Raw genomic sequence first — 15,574 nt, 5'->3', positions numbered from 1 at the left:
GACAGATTCGAAATTCAAATGTAATATTTTTTTATAATTAAGTGTAACAGTATTTATGGCCAGACTAAGTATATTTATCACAATTATTTGACACTTCAGTGCTGTTAATAAATTGTTAACTTGTTAATTTTATACTCAAATCATGGGATGGTTTGAGTATAAAATTAAAGTCATATTTTGATGGCGTATTAGGACTAGTTGCGTTCGTAGTAGTGACCTTCATAGATTTAGAGTGTTGTCTAAAATTCTTATGTAATACTAGCTCCGCCTCGCGGTTTCACCCGCGTAAGTTCGTATCCCGTAGGAATATTGGGATGAAAAGTTGCCTGTATGTAATTCCAGTTGTCCAGCGGTCTATGTACCAATTTCCATTGCAATCGGTTCAGTAGTTTTTGTTTGAAAGAGTAGTAAACACACACACACATCCTTGCGAAAGTTTTCGCATTTATAATATTAGTAGGATTTCATTTAGAGTTGCAGTGTTAATACTCCCATATTTTGTATGTAGTGTTTTAAAACAAAATACCTACTATACCTAATGATATAATAACTACATCTATACTCGTAAGTGGTGACACGCATACTTCTACACATTTTTTTTAGTCGAACGCCATCTAGTGGCGTAATGATGGAAGTAGCTTTACTCGTTTTTACGCCATCGTGTGCTGATTGGATATAGTAGGGTACCTACATTATTCTGGGGTTGATTTAAAAAATTCCATTTGTTAAGAATTAAATTTGTACATAGAATTAAATAATTGAGTGTGCCACTCATATTATTATTTTGTATTATTGTGCATCTGATGTGTCGAATACATGGTGAATATTTGATGAGCAACAGTTGAACAACAATGTTGCCTGAAAGTATGTTTAAGTGTTGACACACCCAGGGCATTTCAGCATGCACTATCAACTCTGAAATACGTAATATTGCCAGCAACTCCTCAACATATTGATACAAATTTCTTGCTATATGTTAGCCACGGATACGGGGCATAATATACTTGATTGTTGTTTTAGAATTTGGCTGCCGAGAAGACGTACAATAATTTGGACGTAACACTAAAGAAGGCCAACGAGCATCGCAACGAGTGGTTCGAAGGCGTACAGAAGTGCAATCTGGATGAAACACTCTTTGAAGTTATGGAGAGGATCGTTCGGGCTGAGGTTTGTTGCGATTTATAAAGTTCCATATAATAATCCAGAATATTTATTCTTTTATAATAGTGTGTTACTAGATGAAGCTTTTGCGAACGTGTGATGCACAAAATTAAGAAGTGGCTTTTCTTTGGCTAATGGAATTCTAAAAGCCCTAAAAGCTGTGTCGTTCGTGAGATTAGCGCGTTCAAACAAACTTACAAAGTCTCCATCTTCATATTATCCGTGTAGAAGCATAATAAATATATTAATATACTAAGGATGATAATTGTCCATCTTAGGTCCATCGTCTGGTGGTCGTCGACGAGGAGGACAAAGTGACCGGCATCATATCGCTCTCGGACCTCCTGATGTATCTCGTGCTGCGTCCCACCGGCGAGTGCGAGGGCGCCAGCCTGCGCAACGAGCACGCGTCCATCGAAGAGCGGGACGAAGCTAGCGACACCAACGCGCCGGACAGGGATAGCGATACCGCCGATACGCAACCGGAGACAGACGAAAACGTCCGAGGAACAGACGCAACTGCCACCAGTCAAGGGGAATGCGTGGCGTAGATTGGCGTAGTGCGTTCTTTGTACGGTTTCGTAACGGTTCTTCAGTGCATTGTTAGGAAACCCGGCGGTGTTTGGAATTTCACGTTCAATTTTGCTATAGAGCTTTTTATGTGTACCTATATAATGATTGAATCCTTGAAATTTTTTCTACATATCATAAAATTTTTAACCGCTTTTGTGATATCGCAACATGCGGGAGTTGTTCATGTGATTGTATTCGACATAATTATTCTATTTCAATCTTGTTCACTTTTACGATTTAAAAGTAATAAGAGAGACTATACAAATGGTGAATTTACTTTTTTTTTTCGTTCAATTTTTACGGCAGTAATCTTTTTATTTCGATTCAAAATTATTATACCACCTTCTATTTTTATACGCCATGTTATTACTCCCTTTCAATTGTAAATAGCTTACACAATGAAAATTTCAATGTAGTTTATATATATTATACATGCATATATGGACATTGTATCGGCCAGTCCGTGTAGTAGTTATTCAGTGTATTATGTATAGAAATATGAATAAACTTTGATGTTAGAACTTATGTACCTTCTACTAAGTGTTTGTCATTAAATGTTGCAAACCTCTTAGCACAAAAAATTATTTTAGTAATTACAATTTACCGTGGGATATGCACAAATTATAAGTGTTCCCAATATAATATATGCGTGTATTTGGAACTGTTTACCTACTTTATTAAACTGTTATAAAATAGTAATTGATAATATTGGAAAACAATATTAACTTCATTCAAATGAAAATAAATTGTCTTTGTCGTGTCACTTCGCAATTGTTCTATCAACCTGATATAAATAAGGTTAAAATATATTAACCTTAGTGCATACTACATTCGGTGTGATAAATAAGAGCGAGATAGCATGATATTTGTTATTTTCACTTTAAACTTGAAATATAACTGTAACTACTTGGTTATAATCGTTTAACACAATAACCTAACGAAATAGATATGTATATGTTTTGTAATTAAATAAGTCGAGCTAATGAGATTTATGTTGTGCATTTTATTTTTCTTTATTAAATTAATTCATGTTTTTAAAATTAACTCTCACTTACACAGTCATTCCCGTTTTGGGTATACCAATGATTTGTAAATCAGCGTGCAAAAATATTTTGTTTTCGTGATTTTTTTGTGATTTAGTTTTTGTCCACCTGTAAATGTATTTTTTTTGTATATAAATTTAATGGTTAATATACCGACATCTATGCACAAATACAACGATGATGCGTTTCAGAACGTCTCATTATGTTTAACACAATATATTATAAGGAATAAACAAAAATGTAATGCTTCATTCTAGACTAGGGTAATCGTTTATTTTTTTTTTTTTTATGTATTTAGTTACAAAATTCTGTAAAAGGCCTGCGTGTGCAATAAAGTTGATCAAATATTTTGTTTTTTGTAAGACATAATTTCATTATTTTATATGGATAAAAATCATCAGTAGGTACTTAATGTTTGTGTTGTGATAATATGTACAAGGCTTAACTTATGTATATTCACTTCTCTTAAGTAAATTAATACCTGTTTTGTGGCCTGCATGTACTTTATTATAGGAAAGATATGTTTTGACACTATCTATGGCTTCTATGTATTCTATTATATCTATGTTCCCTTATAAAGGATTTTAATATTTCTAGTATTGAAGGGTCATTAGCTTTGTCTTTGATACAATGTACGTGTAGTTATACATTTGTCTTGGATATAATATATGTTTAATTTAAATTATAACACGTCATAGTGTGTATGGCCAAACCTACATAGTTTTTAACCCGGATACGGATATTTTGATGTACTATAAATATACATATATCGAAACTTTTGATATAAATATTTTTTTCTTTATATTTGATGTAGAGTTCAACTTCACAAAGGCGGATTTTTGTGTTTCAACTTTGTCTTTGACCAATGAAATTGTTATTCGAAACTTGTTATACAAAAAAGCATATCATTCACTATGTAAAACATAAAGCAATCAGTTTTTTTATGGTGAATTCATAATTTAATAATATTGTCCCATTCGTATTAACAAGTTACGTACCTATAACGTTTCTATAAAATATTCCTTATTCCCACAGCGCAAAGTCGACGGTCGTCCGCCCGTCGCAAGAATTCAGATCGAGATCTGAAGTGAATACAAAAAACTAAAGCTCATGTGCGTTATAAGTATTATACATGTTAATAACTTATGTTAGAGTAACGTAGCGATAAATGTAGACGTAACGTGAGTAACATACGTATGAGGTGAATGTGAGACTCAATTATTTGGATATCTTTAAACCTTGTTAGATGTAAGTATGGTAAGAAGCGCAAATTGTTCGCGTTTTTTGAGAATAAATCTTGATTCCGTGTAATTGTATTGGCTTTTTATTTTTATCTTTTAATTTTATTGTTGTTTTTATGTCAAAAATAAAACATTGAGCTGTAAAAACATTTCATATATATCACTAAGATGCGATTTCGCGCACGTGGTCCAAGGAAATTCCCATTGGACTGATTACGGAAAATAGTAGCATATATCACTTACCTTCTTCCTATATAGAAACAAACATACTTTTGCATTTATACATACTTTATACTTTACAGATGAACAGTTTTTGATTGAATGCACTATTCGTAGGAACTGCTGGACCGATTTATAAAATTCACTTCGCACATTTGTACCGCACGTTACAAAAGTACGTGATACCTATAGGCTTTTATTTACACGGGCAAAGCCGGGCGGGACCGCTAGTAATGTACATTACGAAGATTAAAATATTAAAACTAAAATATGTGTGCATACGTAAAATATTAAGAGTAAATGTAAGAAGCAAACGAAATATAAGCTTAATATCTGCACGTATTTAGGAAAATAATTTAGTAGTATAATTATGCAGGGATGGGTTATGGCTATACTTGGTAATGCTATTGAAACTACTAATATTTTATTTAATGAAACGACATTTATTTCCAACTTCCAAATATCTTTCCGACATAAAATAGTAAAATTTCGTCCCCGAACATCACCATTCCACATTACATTAACTTTGGTTAAATATGCATAATATAATAGACAATACATCTGCAGTGTTCGCGATTTACAAAGATGCGCTAAATGAATGTTTATATGGCTTTGTTTCAGTGTCAATAACTAATAAATCGGTAAGTTTTCTTACTAAAAGAAAAGGGTCCTAATAAAAACCCGGATGGTTGAGTAAATATATTGTGAAAATGAAATACTGTTTTCATCTAAAATCGTCGTTCATCTGTTTGTTAGAGAATTAAGTTAATCTAACAAAGTTATTTGAAATGATTAACATAGGATTTGTATTATACTTTCCTCAAATACTTGGTAAAACGAGTAAACGGATTTCTTATGATTGATTAGGCGAGATTGAGTTCTTTAGCTACCAGCAAAAACTTCTTTATGACAACTACAAACGTATTTACATTCAGTGAGTCTAAAATAGATCACGTCTTGTTATTTGTTCGTCACGCTTGTAATAACTTTCCTTCATACCTCGTCTTAGATCACAACTCTAATACCTATTTATTTGGTCGGCCAAATTCTTAGGGTCAGTATAAATCGAGGGGGTCGCGGACGTATTTTAACCAGCTCCCGTGGCCCCTTCACTCAAGTGGCTCGACGGAACACAGTGGGGTTTTGGTCGGTAAGAATCCGACATAACCCACAGCTCCATCCCCGGGGGCGTGGGTATCTATGTAAGATTTCCCCACTATAAAAAAAAGGGTCAGTATAAAATATTTCGGCAAATAGGTAACTAATTAGTAAATCTATGTATAATATATATATAAGGTCTATAAAAAATTTTTGTATGTAAAAAAACCCCTATTTTTTATCTATTTCACGCCTTTAAGTTTCCTTTTCGTTCTACATCATTAAGTCATTTATAAAACTATTAAAAGTAAACTGAACGACTTAGTTTTGACTCCCAGTGGTTTGGCCGCATTGGTCTAATATACCTTATAGTGGAACAATCGCATATCCAAGCTCAATTTTGAAAATTTGCTGATAAGATTGGTACAAACATTTCTGTGTTGTTTAAACAGTTTTTATTGAGTGGAATTCAAAGGAGATCTTTCATAATTTATGGGGCTTCATATTCTTCACGGTTCATAAATGCAGATACATTTGGGAGTCGAGCACGTTTCAGCACTAATTGGGCCAGATCGTTCCTGGGAAGTACCACACAGCCACATAAGACCGAAATAGTAGCAAGTCGTACGGTGAGAGGGGAGTCGTACAATATAATAAGTAATTGTACAATATAATGAGAGCAGTTCAATATTTTTTTATAAACAGCTTTTTTTTTTTAATTTAAATGACCGTTTGATTTTTAACTGGGCATTTTGTTCGTAGAGTTGATAAGGTATCAAGTGGTGTAATTTAGCCTCTTCACACGTAAGTTGTATCAGTTGTATGTAAGCGTATCCGTTTGTCACAGTTGACATCATAATAAATCAGTAGTATAAAGAGATGTTTTTGATGGATTTCAATTAGCTCAACGAAATGGGTATTAAATTAAATGAGAATTTATGTCAGTACGGTACGACTGTCTTAATCACAAGATTCAAAAATCGTTTCTTACGGTACTCTGTAACACCGCACCGCTGTTTCGTTCTTGTCACTATAGAGTGTACAAGTGTGTCGTAACGTTACGCTTACGATATGACGTCGTGTGCGTTTAAATTGAAAAATCTCCTTTGTATCCCTAGTCTAGAAGAATCCAGCGCATCTTTGTATCACACAATTATATTTTTAGATATACACTCACATGTAAGTAACAACAAGAATCGTATTAACCTATGTCTACTTATAATCTTAATGAGATACAACAATGAATTATTATAGATTATAACACACTTAGCGAATGCTTAATTTAAAAGCATTAAAAAAAAATTGAGCAGTGACACATTACTAAAGAAACCTCTAATATACCGGACAGATACAATGCTCACAGACTATTAATCACATGAGTATGTAAAGGGAACAGAGACAAAATTTCAACAAGACAAGACAAACGCGCGACTTATGTATGCCACTGGCCGATTGAGTCTCGATAAACTCAGTTTACGCAGGCAATATCAGTTGAACGCAGTTCGCAATCGCGGGGTAAAATAGCGCTTCTTATGTAACTTTTCATATGTTTATGTAACGGTATTTTATTAATTGTGATGGTTGTTTACTTTACTGTGTATGTATATAAATAATACTAGAACAATCATAAATATGGGCAAAGATTCTGTATTGAGTCATTATAAAGATTTCAACCTTGGTATACTGCAATTGCATTTTTTTGTCATCTTTTCTTTAAAACTATCATTTGTTGTAAAGCTGAAGAAAACACACGAATATAACGGATAAAATGAATAATGTCAAGGTTGGCAACGAAATAGCTAAATAAATATTTATTACTTGAATAAAATATAGAATATTATGTAGAGGTTTAATATGTATATATATATATATCATATATTTATATATACAATCACATAAAACGAACAATAAACTATTAAATTAAGTTTAGAAGAGAAAATTATTGGGGCAATTTATAAAAATTTCTATCACACAATTCTATACTAAATTGTTTAATAAAAATAATGTTTTAAGCTATTGTGACAACTATCAAAAAAAGTTAAAAAACTTAACGTTTTTAAGAAGATGTCTCTGTTCCGTTTATAGACTCATGTGCTTTTAACTGCTATGTAATAATAACATTTAATTATATATAGATCTACATTTGTTTTAATTTACGAGTATTTGTAGATAACATATGTCATTTAATTTTTCATCAGTGTGGGCAAAATTATTTACCCTAAGAAAAAAAAGTTGTTATCAATTGGAAGAACTCTATCGAGAAATTACTTGCAAAATCCACCACTGATTCTGTAAAATGCTTTAAAAATGTGACGGAAATTAAATGGTAAAGCCACAGAAACAGTCGTTAGAATAATATATTTTTATTTAATTATAACCTATCTGCAGAATAGGTTAGTGCTAGTTGCTGAAAGTGAATCTAAACCGACGTTACCTTAGTTTACATATTCAAAGGCTTAATTATTTAATTTATCTTATCTGCGTTTTGCTGCGTATTGTTATAATCTTTCATATTGTGGTGGTAACCAACAGCATTTCGAATTATAAATTCTTAATTCAAATGTGAGTAACAGACTCATTTTAAAAATGTATTTCATTGTTCATCAAATACTCGTAAAATAAAACAAAATACTTAGATATTCACAAACATTTAGTGTACTGTATATTGAGTGCGTATGTACTAACTCTTATTTATACAACTTTTAGGTCGGATTCAGGCTAGAGTTATGTGTACATATTTGTGCTAAAAGCTAAAATATAAAAAGTAGCATCACTCTTTTGATACATACTGTTTATGGTATTTGCGGTATTTGTTAATAGAATATAATGAAGCTATTCGGTTATTTAATTATCCACGTTTATGAAAAACTTATCGTATTTAACGTATAATGGTTTAATACAGCTTTGCATTCTTATTGATACAACACTGAACTCGTCATGAACCCGGCCTAAGTTATTAAACAAGGTATTTCAGCGAATTAGCTGCTTCTTACACAATTTGAGGTATTGATGTTGTATTTTTCATTTTACATAATTTGTGCAGTCATGCTTGTGCATAAATCAATATGTCTAATGATCGTTCAAACGTTTTTCTCATTCAGATTGTACAAGCATAGCATGTTTATTAAACAAAATAAATAAGGTACGATTTGTGTAGGATGAAAATTATGCAAGGCCTAATAACATACATGATTTAAATAGATTTTAAAAAATTTAGAGTCTTCAATACTTACATTCAAAGTATATCTTTTACTTCAAACGCTATCCTAGTATCCTATTAAACAACAACAACATTATAGTAAGGCCTATATGGATTGTAAGAATACAAACATTTGACCCTACGTTGATAAGAATATATAAATACGTGGCCTAGGCGTGTTAAAAGAAAACAATAAAAATATTTGCCAGATATGTATACATACAAGTAACGTGACTATATCAGTTCATTTTCATAAAAAATATACTGCAGAAATTAATCTTTCAAATCAATATATAGTTTACATTACCGACACATTAATATAAGAGGGTGTGTGTTACCTAACAAGCAAATCAGTACAAGACGTGATAGTCTAATACTATATTACTTAAAATATCACAATTGTGAGTTTCATAGAGGAGACTCTAACCCCGCTCGGATATACGTGAACGAAAGTGTTAAAGACAATCAAAGATATACAATATTCATGATATCATACATTATTGTCTACGCTGTGAAGAATTATAATTTACACCCGGTGAAGGAAGATTTATATAATATAAAAAATTGCCTATCCGAGGGGCGACATAGATATAAGATAATACTTTTTATTTATACATTGTTACGTAATCTACATAGCCTGGTGTTAAGTATTTTATTTAGTAAAGATTTGAACTTACAAAATTAAATAACAAAATCATATAATTTAAAGGTACTTATAAGATTTGCTGATCCTTTTTAAATTACGATAGGTAGTTACATAATATTATATATTTTTTTATGAATATTTCCAAACTAACCTAGGCTGTACTAATTCCAATAAATTAGGCGCGAAAATTGCACTGATAAATAAACTAATATATCGATATTTATAAAAATGCTCAAAAGACAAGTTACGCATTCAAAATGTTAAAATTACAGTCAGAAATTTTGAAAAACGTCTCATAGGATCGATAAGAAATATAAGCAAGTAATTCTATTTCAGGAAATTCATTTGATATGTACAGATAGTGCATCGAAGTACAGCAAAAGGATCGTAAATATTTTATATAAGATATACAGTTTAATTATGAAATATATGGATTGAAAATATAATATTTACAATCGACAAAACGATTATACTCATCGTTTATTTTTAGAAACTTCAATATAACCACAGGAAAATAACATTTGAGGGATGTAAAAGCAAGAGTGCTTTTATTTAAGTTATAGGTTAGAAAGTGTGTAATTTTGTATAAAATATATGCGATTTAAAGAAGGTAACAACAACCACAAAAATATTTATATTGTTAGTTCGCTTTTACACCCCGATTTACACTTTTTTTTTATTTTAAGATTTACGTTTATCAATTGATTTATATATTTTTGGTTGGCTCAAATTCTGAAATATTTTTGATAATAATACTGTTTACTATGTTTTGATACCGAGCTCACTTTTAAAATTCGTTAACTTGTGACTCGTCATAAGAAATTTTCCTTCAACTCTTTCACTCTTAAAATTTAGCTTAGTCCAAAATACCATAATATTACAATACTTTCTCCCAAGCCATCACAAATCCACAACGTTTAAATCAATCGTACTCTTTAACACTAGTATGCTCTTCCAAAAATTTCGCACGCATATTTCAATCGTTCTCTTCCCCAATAAATATAATAAAATGAATTTATATAACAATTTTTAATAGAAATACTAAATAGAAAATTATAATATTATAATAAAAAATAATTTATAGTTTAAGTGTCTACTTCACAATGTTATATAACAAATATACATAAATTATCATAAAAAAATAATTTAATAAAAATAAATATATTATGTATAACTTAAAAATTTATCAAGTTAATATACCTACCCTATAGTGGTTACAAAAATAATGTATAGTAAAGAACGGTTGGTACCTACTCGTACATACAATTAACGAAATACCTAATCATAATTATAAAAATTTAATAATAACATTGTTCTTAGTCACCACTAAATAATAATTCTTGAAGTACGTGAAAAGTTGTTCTAAGTAAAAACTTAATTCGACTAGAATATCACAGCTAAAAAATAAAAAAAGTAAAATTTAACATAAAAACTTTATGTTTAAACTAATACCACAGTATAAAGAGAAACTAATACCAACATTTTTTTCAATAATGTAACAATATACGTAATATATAGAACTCGTCAGAAGAAAACTTTGATTTTTTGATGGTTTGTTAAAAATATATCAATGTCAATGCATATATGATCTTCTTTTCATAGTTTTTGACTGTTCTATTTATTACGGATATTATATTAATAACAATAATATAAATTCTACAGATAAAAATACTATTCCTATACAGTAGTTTTAAAAAATTCTTTATAATATAGAATTTTATCCCAATGAAAAAATATATAATACTAACAGGATACGTAACAGGGCCGAAGCCGATATCACGATGTTCGATCATTGAATTCCCTTCTCTACCTTATAATTCTTATGAATATTAACCTGTATTGTTTTCGTTGCAAAACATTCCAGAAATTAAAAACTTCAAGGGATGTTGTAATAAAGTTTTGAACACCGTTCAACGATCGTAATCGCAGCCTGCTCACAAAAAAGTTTTTTATTTCAAAATGTCCGGTATTTTTATGAAAACAGTATATATTCCGGTTCAAATCATGTTAGCACACAACCTTTTGGAGTTGCCTTATTCGACAGAAGTTGAATTTGTCTTTTACGCGTTAAGCGCTTTCCCGCCAGCGTTGCTATTTGCTAACGTCATAATATGTCGCTGCATTCCAAGAGATTGTATACTAACAGCATTTGAACCTAGTTATAGTGATTTCGGTGGCAAAGAAGGGCAATCAATCACGTAAAACACAAGAAAATAGTATCTCTCATAAGCACAAAAATATGTTATTTTGAGTCCAGAAACATACAATAAGCTTGGAAAATACAAACAAAAACACATTCTCAAAATGAGCTTAAAAATGTCAAATGAGTGAAAAATTTAATCGAATATGGAAGATATTGTTAAAATAACATAAAATTGCAAAGGAAACAATTGTCTACTGTATAGGTATAGTAAGAATTTAGTTATCCCAGGTATCATAAGGCACGTCAGGATAGGCCCAGGGTGGTCGGCTTGACGTGTGGGATGTGGTGCTATTGGTCTGAGCGTCGTAGCTGAAAATAAAACTGTGTTTAGTGGCAATTGGTATTGCATTTTACGGAATATTATTTTTCAATATCCCTTCTTATATTATGGACGCCGTCTATTTGCCTGTCTCTTCTTTACGTCTAAACGTCCAAACCAGTTATTATGAACTTTTGGCATTCATTGGAATATGCCGGCGAAGCAACGATCAGAGATCTAGACAAAATATGTTTTACTTAAAAAGTATTAATTGATACTTTTTTATATATCTGTACCTTGTAGACAGAGGCGACGTATTAATAAGCTTTTTCTTTTGCCCTCATGTAAAACTAATACGAAACATAATTCACCTATCATAAGAACCTTAAGGCATTACAATTCTTTGTTAAATTTAATGGATATTGATATTTTTTCTGATAAGTGGCCTGGAATAAAGCACAAGATGATAAAGCTTTTTCTGTCCTAATTTAATGAATAAGTGTTTTTTTTCATTACAAAAATCTTAGCACTTGGAGCAGGGTTATCTACATGCATGATTATAATTTTTAAGGCTATATTCTTTGTTACTCTTGGTTTACTCTAAGTTATGACTTTGTTTGATGTCATATATTTAAGTTAACGCTTGTGTGTAAGTTGTGGTCACATACAATAGGTTGTGCATACGCCAACTTATATTTAAAAACGATCTGTAGCTTAAGTTTACATGTAACAACCATTTGTGATCCTTAAAAAATAAAAATAAAAATAAAAAATAAACTAAAATAAATCATAATCTATAGACATGTGAAGAGATAGTAATGAAATAGATGATAATTTATTGTTGAGAATGTTAAACATTAAATCATATGCTGCTCAGTTCATTCATTCATTGATAGTTATATATCAATTACAATAATTCAAAAGATAGAGTATAATAATAGTTAAACATGAAAGCGCAAAAGCTTGTCATGCAATAGTATGTTGTCCAGATAAACATGGATTAAATATTTATATACACATCTTGTGGCCAAGATATATAAGTTTAAAACGTGAAATCAATAAAGTCTCCGAACAATACCAGAAGCAAAAGAATTGTACATAAGAAAAATTCATTATTTTGTACCGTGACTCGACTTGCTTGAAGGTAATGTTCCCTGCAGTGCTGCGGCTGGTGGATTGCATCGGCTCTAATTCGGTTACGTGCCAACTCAGAAGCGGGTCGGGGAATCTGGAAGTTTTAATCATATATTCGTGATATTAGTAAGTACCTTACCTACGTTAAATTTAATTTTTATACTTCTTCATACTTAGACGAAAATTTTAATATTAACCCTGCCCCTAAAAGTGATTTATAAGTTGGAAAATGGTAATATCGCTATGAGTTATATATGCCTATTTGTGGCGTCGTCGTCGTTACTAATTAACTAATTTTAAATAAGCTAAACTGAAGTATTAAGTTTGATACTTAGGGTAATAACCGATATCTGCCAACCTGCTCTTATTGTCCAACATATTTAATCAGCATGTACACTCATTAGACATGTGTGACATTAGGATTAAAAAATGGGCAGACAACCAGGGAGTGAAAAGGAAAACTCAACATAAATGTACATACTGATCATTTCCGAATGGTCCAGCGCCGTCGCCTTGGAAGATGTTACGGTCACCAACGGGGTAAGACTGCGTAGGGCCGGGAAGCAGCATGGTGCGGTCCAGAGGGTTCGGTGGTGGAGGGGTGACTTCCGGTTCCACTGGCGGGTTCGTCTCCAATACTGAGTTCTTGATGCCGTATTTGAAGTACATTATCAGGCCTGGATGGGGATTGTTGGGGTGTCACTATAATGGGCATAGCTTTTTTGCTGTATTATATTTGCTGTATTCAAAACATAACTTACAATTGAGTGATAATATATCGTTTTGATAATGACAACGATGTTACTTTACTTATACTCGACGCTTCTATAAAGTGATTTAGAACATTATACATATGTACCTACATTATACAAAATTGAAGTAATCAATGATATGTAACATTACTAAAATGAAATTGAAAAATTCAGACCCAAGGTCATCCAGACGGTGAAGCGGACGAGGGTCAGAATAGACAGGTTGAGGATCAGGTAGACATTCACGATTACAGCGATGGCCGGAACGAACGGTACTCCAGGCGTCATGTAGATCAGCGATTGACTAGAATTTTCCACGAAAATAATTTGTGAAATTTTACACTATTGTTAAACGATTTTAACGATTTTAAAAAGATTAAACGATTTTTTCTTCATACAAAATTATATATTATGTTCCTTACAATAAGCTCATCCGCCCGAGTTATCATCCTAATACACGCAAAGAAATGTTATCGATGACTTATATATAATTTAATTTAACTGATTACTAAATTTTTGTTGTAAGCACAATGTACTGTATAAATATAATAGATTATTGCAACTCAGGTTGTGCTGTAAGCTGAAATACAGGATTATCCGAGTTCGGCTCCGGTTGCTAAATCTTTCTCTTCAATCTTTTTGTACACAAATATTAATTGTCTATAAAATATGTATAATCTTCAATCAGTCCCACTTTATTGCGAAATAAACTATTAACCCTATAAAAAATAAAGTGCATTAAATGTTATAGAATAAGGAATATAAATTGCAATATATGGATATTTGGTATAAGCACCGGTTCTGTGGTTTGCGCGAGATCATCAGAAGGATGGTGATGATTCCCAGAGCTAGCAGCACCATGACGACGGTAGTGACGGTGGAGGTTCCCGGGTTACTGTAAGCCGCGAGGATGTCGAAGACCAGAACAAATCCGTACATCACACCTACGGCCTTGATCACGAACATTCCTGGAACCACTTTACTGGTTAAAAACTATAATGAACTAATCACTAAATAAAAATTGCTTCGTTCTAACTAAGATAATTTAACTTAGTAGGAATAATGAAGATTTTTTTATAATATAAATGCATTCATAGATTGAAAAAATATAGAATTAAAAGAATAATTCTAGAGTTTCAAAGAATGTGCATATAAATATTAAAATATCCTTCCGTACCTGTACCTTTTTAAGAAATTTGCGCGGTAAGGGGAGTATAAAATTTTATAAACATAATGTATACCTAGCAATTGATGCACTAATATATATTCTTGTATTATAGTTTTGGTCGAATTTCGAACACTGGGTTACCGTGATTGTAACAAATAAACGAAATATTACTATAGAGGAAAGTCAAATTTTGAAAAATATGTTTGTGATAACAGTTCCTACTTTACTTAATATTTGTTTTACAGAAACAAACAATGAAAGACTTTGTATACAAAATATATGAGAAATTTTGTAAGTTTCAATGTATTTAGGAAGTTTCCCGCCTGAGAGTTACATAAAAGAATATAGATAAGCAAGAATAACTGAGCTTGGCGCATACCAACTTCGTACAAACATACTGAAGAGAAGTTTACCTTCAAAGGCAATGTTTAATTTCACCGTGATTAGTCGTTTTATTGTATGCAAGTTAGTTTCATACATAAAAATTAACGTTTAAGAATATAATTGGTCGCTAAATATACATAGTTAATCAAGGGGTGAGTTCTTATAAATAATATGAAATTTATTGTGTTTCGGCATATTGGATCTCATTGTAAACATATATTCGGGTTTGTTAAGTAGTATTAAGACTTTTATCAAATACCACAGATAATGAAACTTATTTATGACGTGTAGCATAGAAAATGATATATCGATACGTAACTAATTTTCATCATGTTTTCATTGTGATACCACACCACAAATACTTAAAACATATGCCTGCTAACTTAAGGACTACCCGCATACGACAGTTTTAACACAGCTATTACCTAGTCTTGCCATAAATATTGTAATAAAGAAAAAAGAAAATTGTTAACTGCAAATAACATTTATTACTT

At 31.4% G+C, this 15,574-nt stretch overlaps 2 protein-coding genes across 6 annotated transcripts in view; one reads left to right on the top strand and one right to left on the bottom strand.

Annotated features, from left to right (window-relative positions):
* LOC119835912 overlaps nucleotides 1–4,088 on the top strand; it is a 64,515-nt gene extending 60,427 nt beyond the window's left edge. For all 5 annotated transcript variants that reach the window (XM_038361025.1, XM_038361026.1, XM_038361027.1 and 2 more), the window contains 2 exons: nucleotides 1,021–1,167; nucleotides 1,440–4,088. In XM_038361025.1, coding sequence (XP_038216953.1) covers nucleotides 1,021–1,167; nucleotides 1,440–1,712 — 420 coding nt within the window. In that variant the 3' untranslated portion in view covers nucleotides 1,713–4,088. The remainder of the gene's footprint in view (nucleotides 1–1,020; nucleotides 1,168–1,439) is intronic.
* Nucleotides 4,089–11,584: 7,496 nt separating this feature from the next.
* LOC119835694 (probable cationic amino acid transporter) overlaps nucleotides 11,585–15,574 on the bottom strand; it is a 95,116-nt gene continuing 91,126 nt past the window's right edge. The window contains exons 16-20 of the mRNA XM_038360670.1: nucleotides 14,325–14,496; nucleotides 13,705–13,832; nucleotides 13,258–13,453; nucleotides 12,766–12,870; nucleotides 11,585–11,692 (exon numbers count right to left, since the gene is read on the bottom strand). Coding sequence (XP_038216598.1) covers nucleotides 11,599–11,692; nucleotides 12,766–12,870; nucleotides 13,258–13,453; nucleotides 13,705–13,832; nucleotides 14,325–14,496 — 695 coding nt within the window. The 3' untranslated portion in view covers nucleotides 11,585–11,598. The remainder of the gene's footprint in view (nucleotides 11,693–12,765; nucleotides 12,871–13,257; nucleotides 13,454–13,704; nucleotides 13,833–14,324; nucleotides 14,497–15,574) is intronic.

Source organism: Zerene cesonia, chromosome Z (assembly GCF_012273895.1).
Source record: "Zerene cesonia ecotype Mississippi chromosome Z, Zerene_cesonia_1.1, whole genome shotgun sequence".
NCBI classification, from domain to species: Eukaryota; Metazoa; Arthropoda; class Insecta; order Lepidoptera; family Pieridae; genus Zerene; species Zerene cesonia.
Note: the sequence above shows the minus strand (reverse complement) of the source record. Positions and strands in the feature narration are given on the sequence as shown.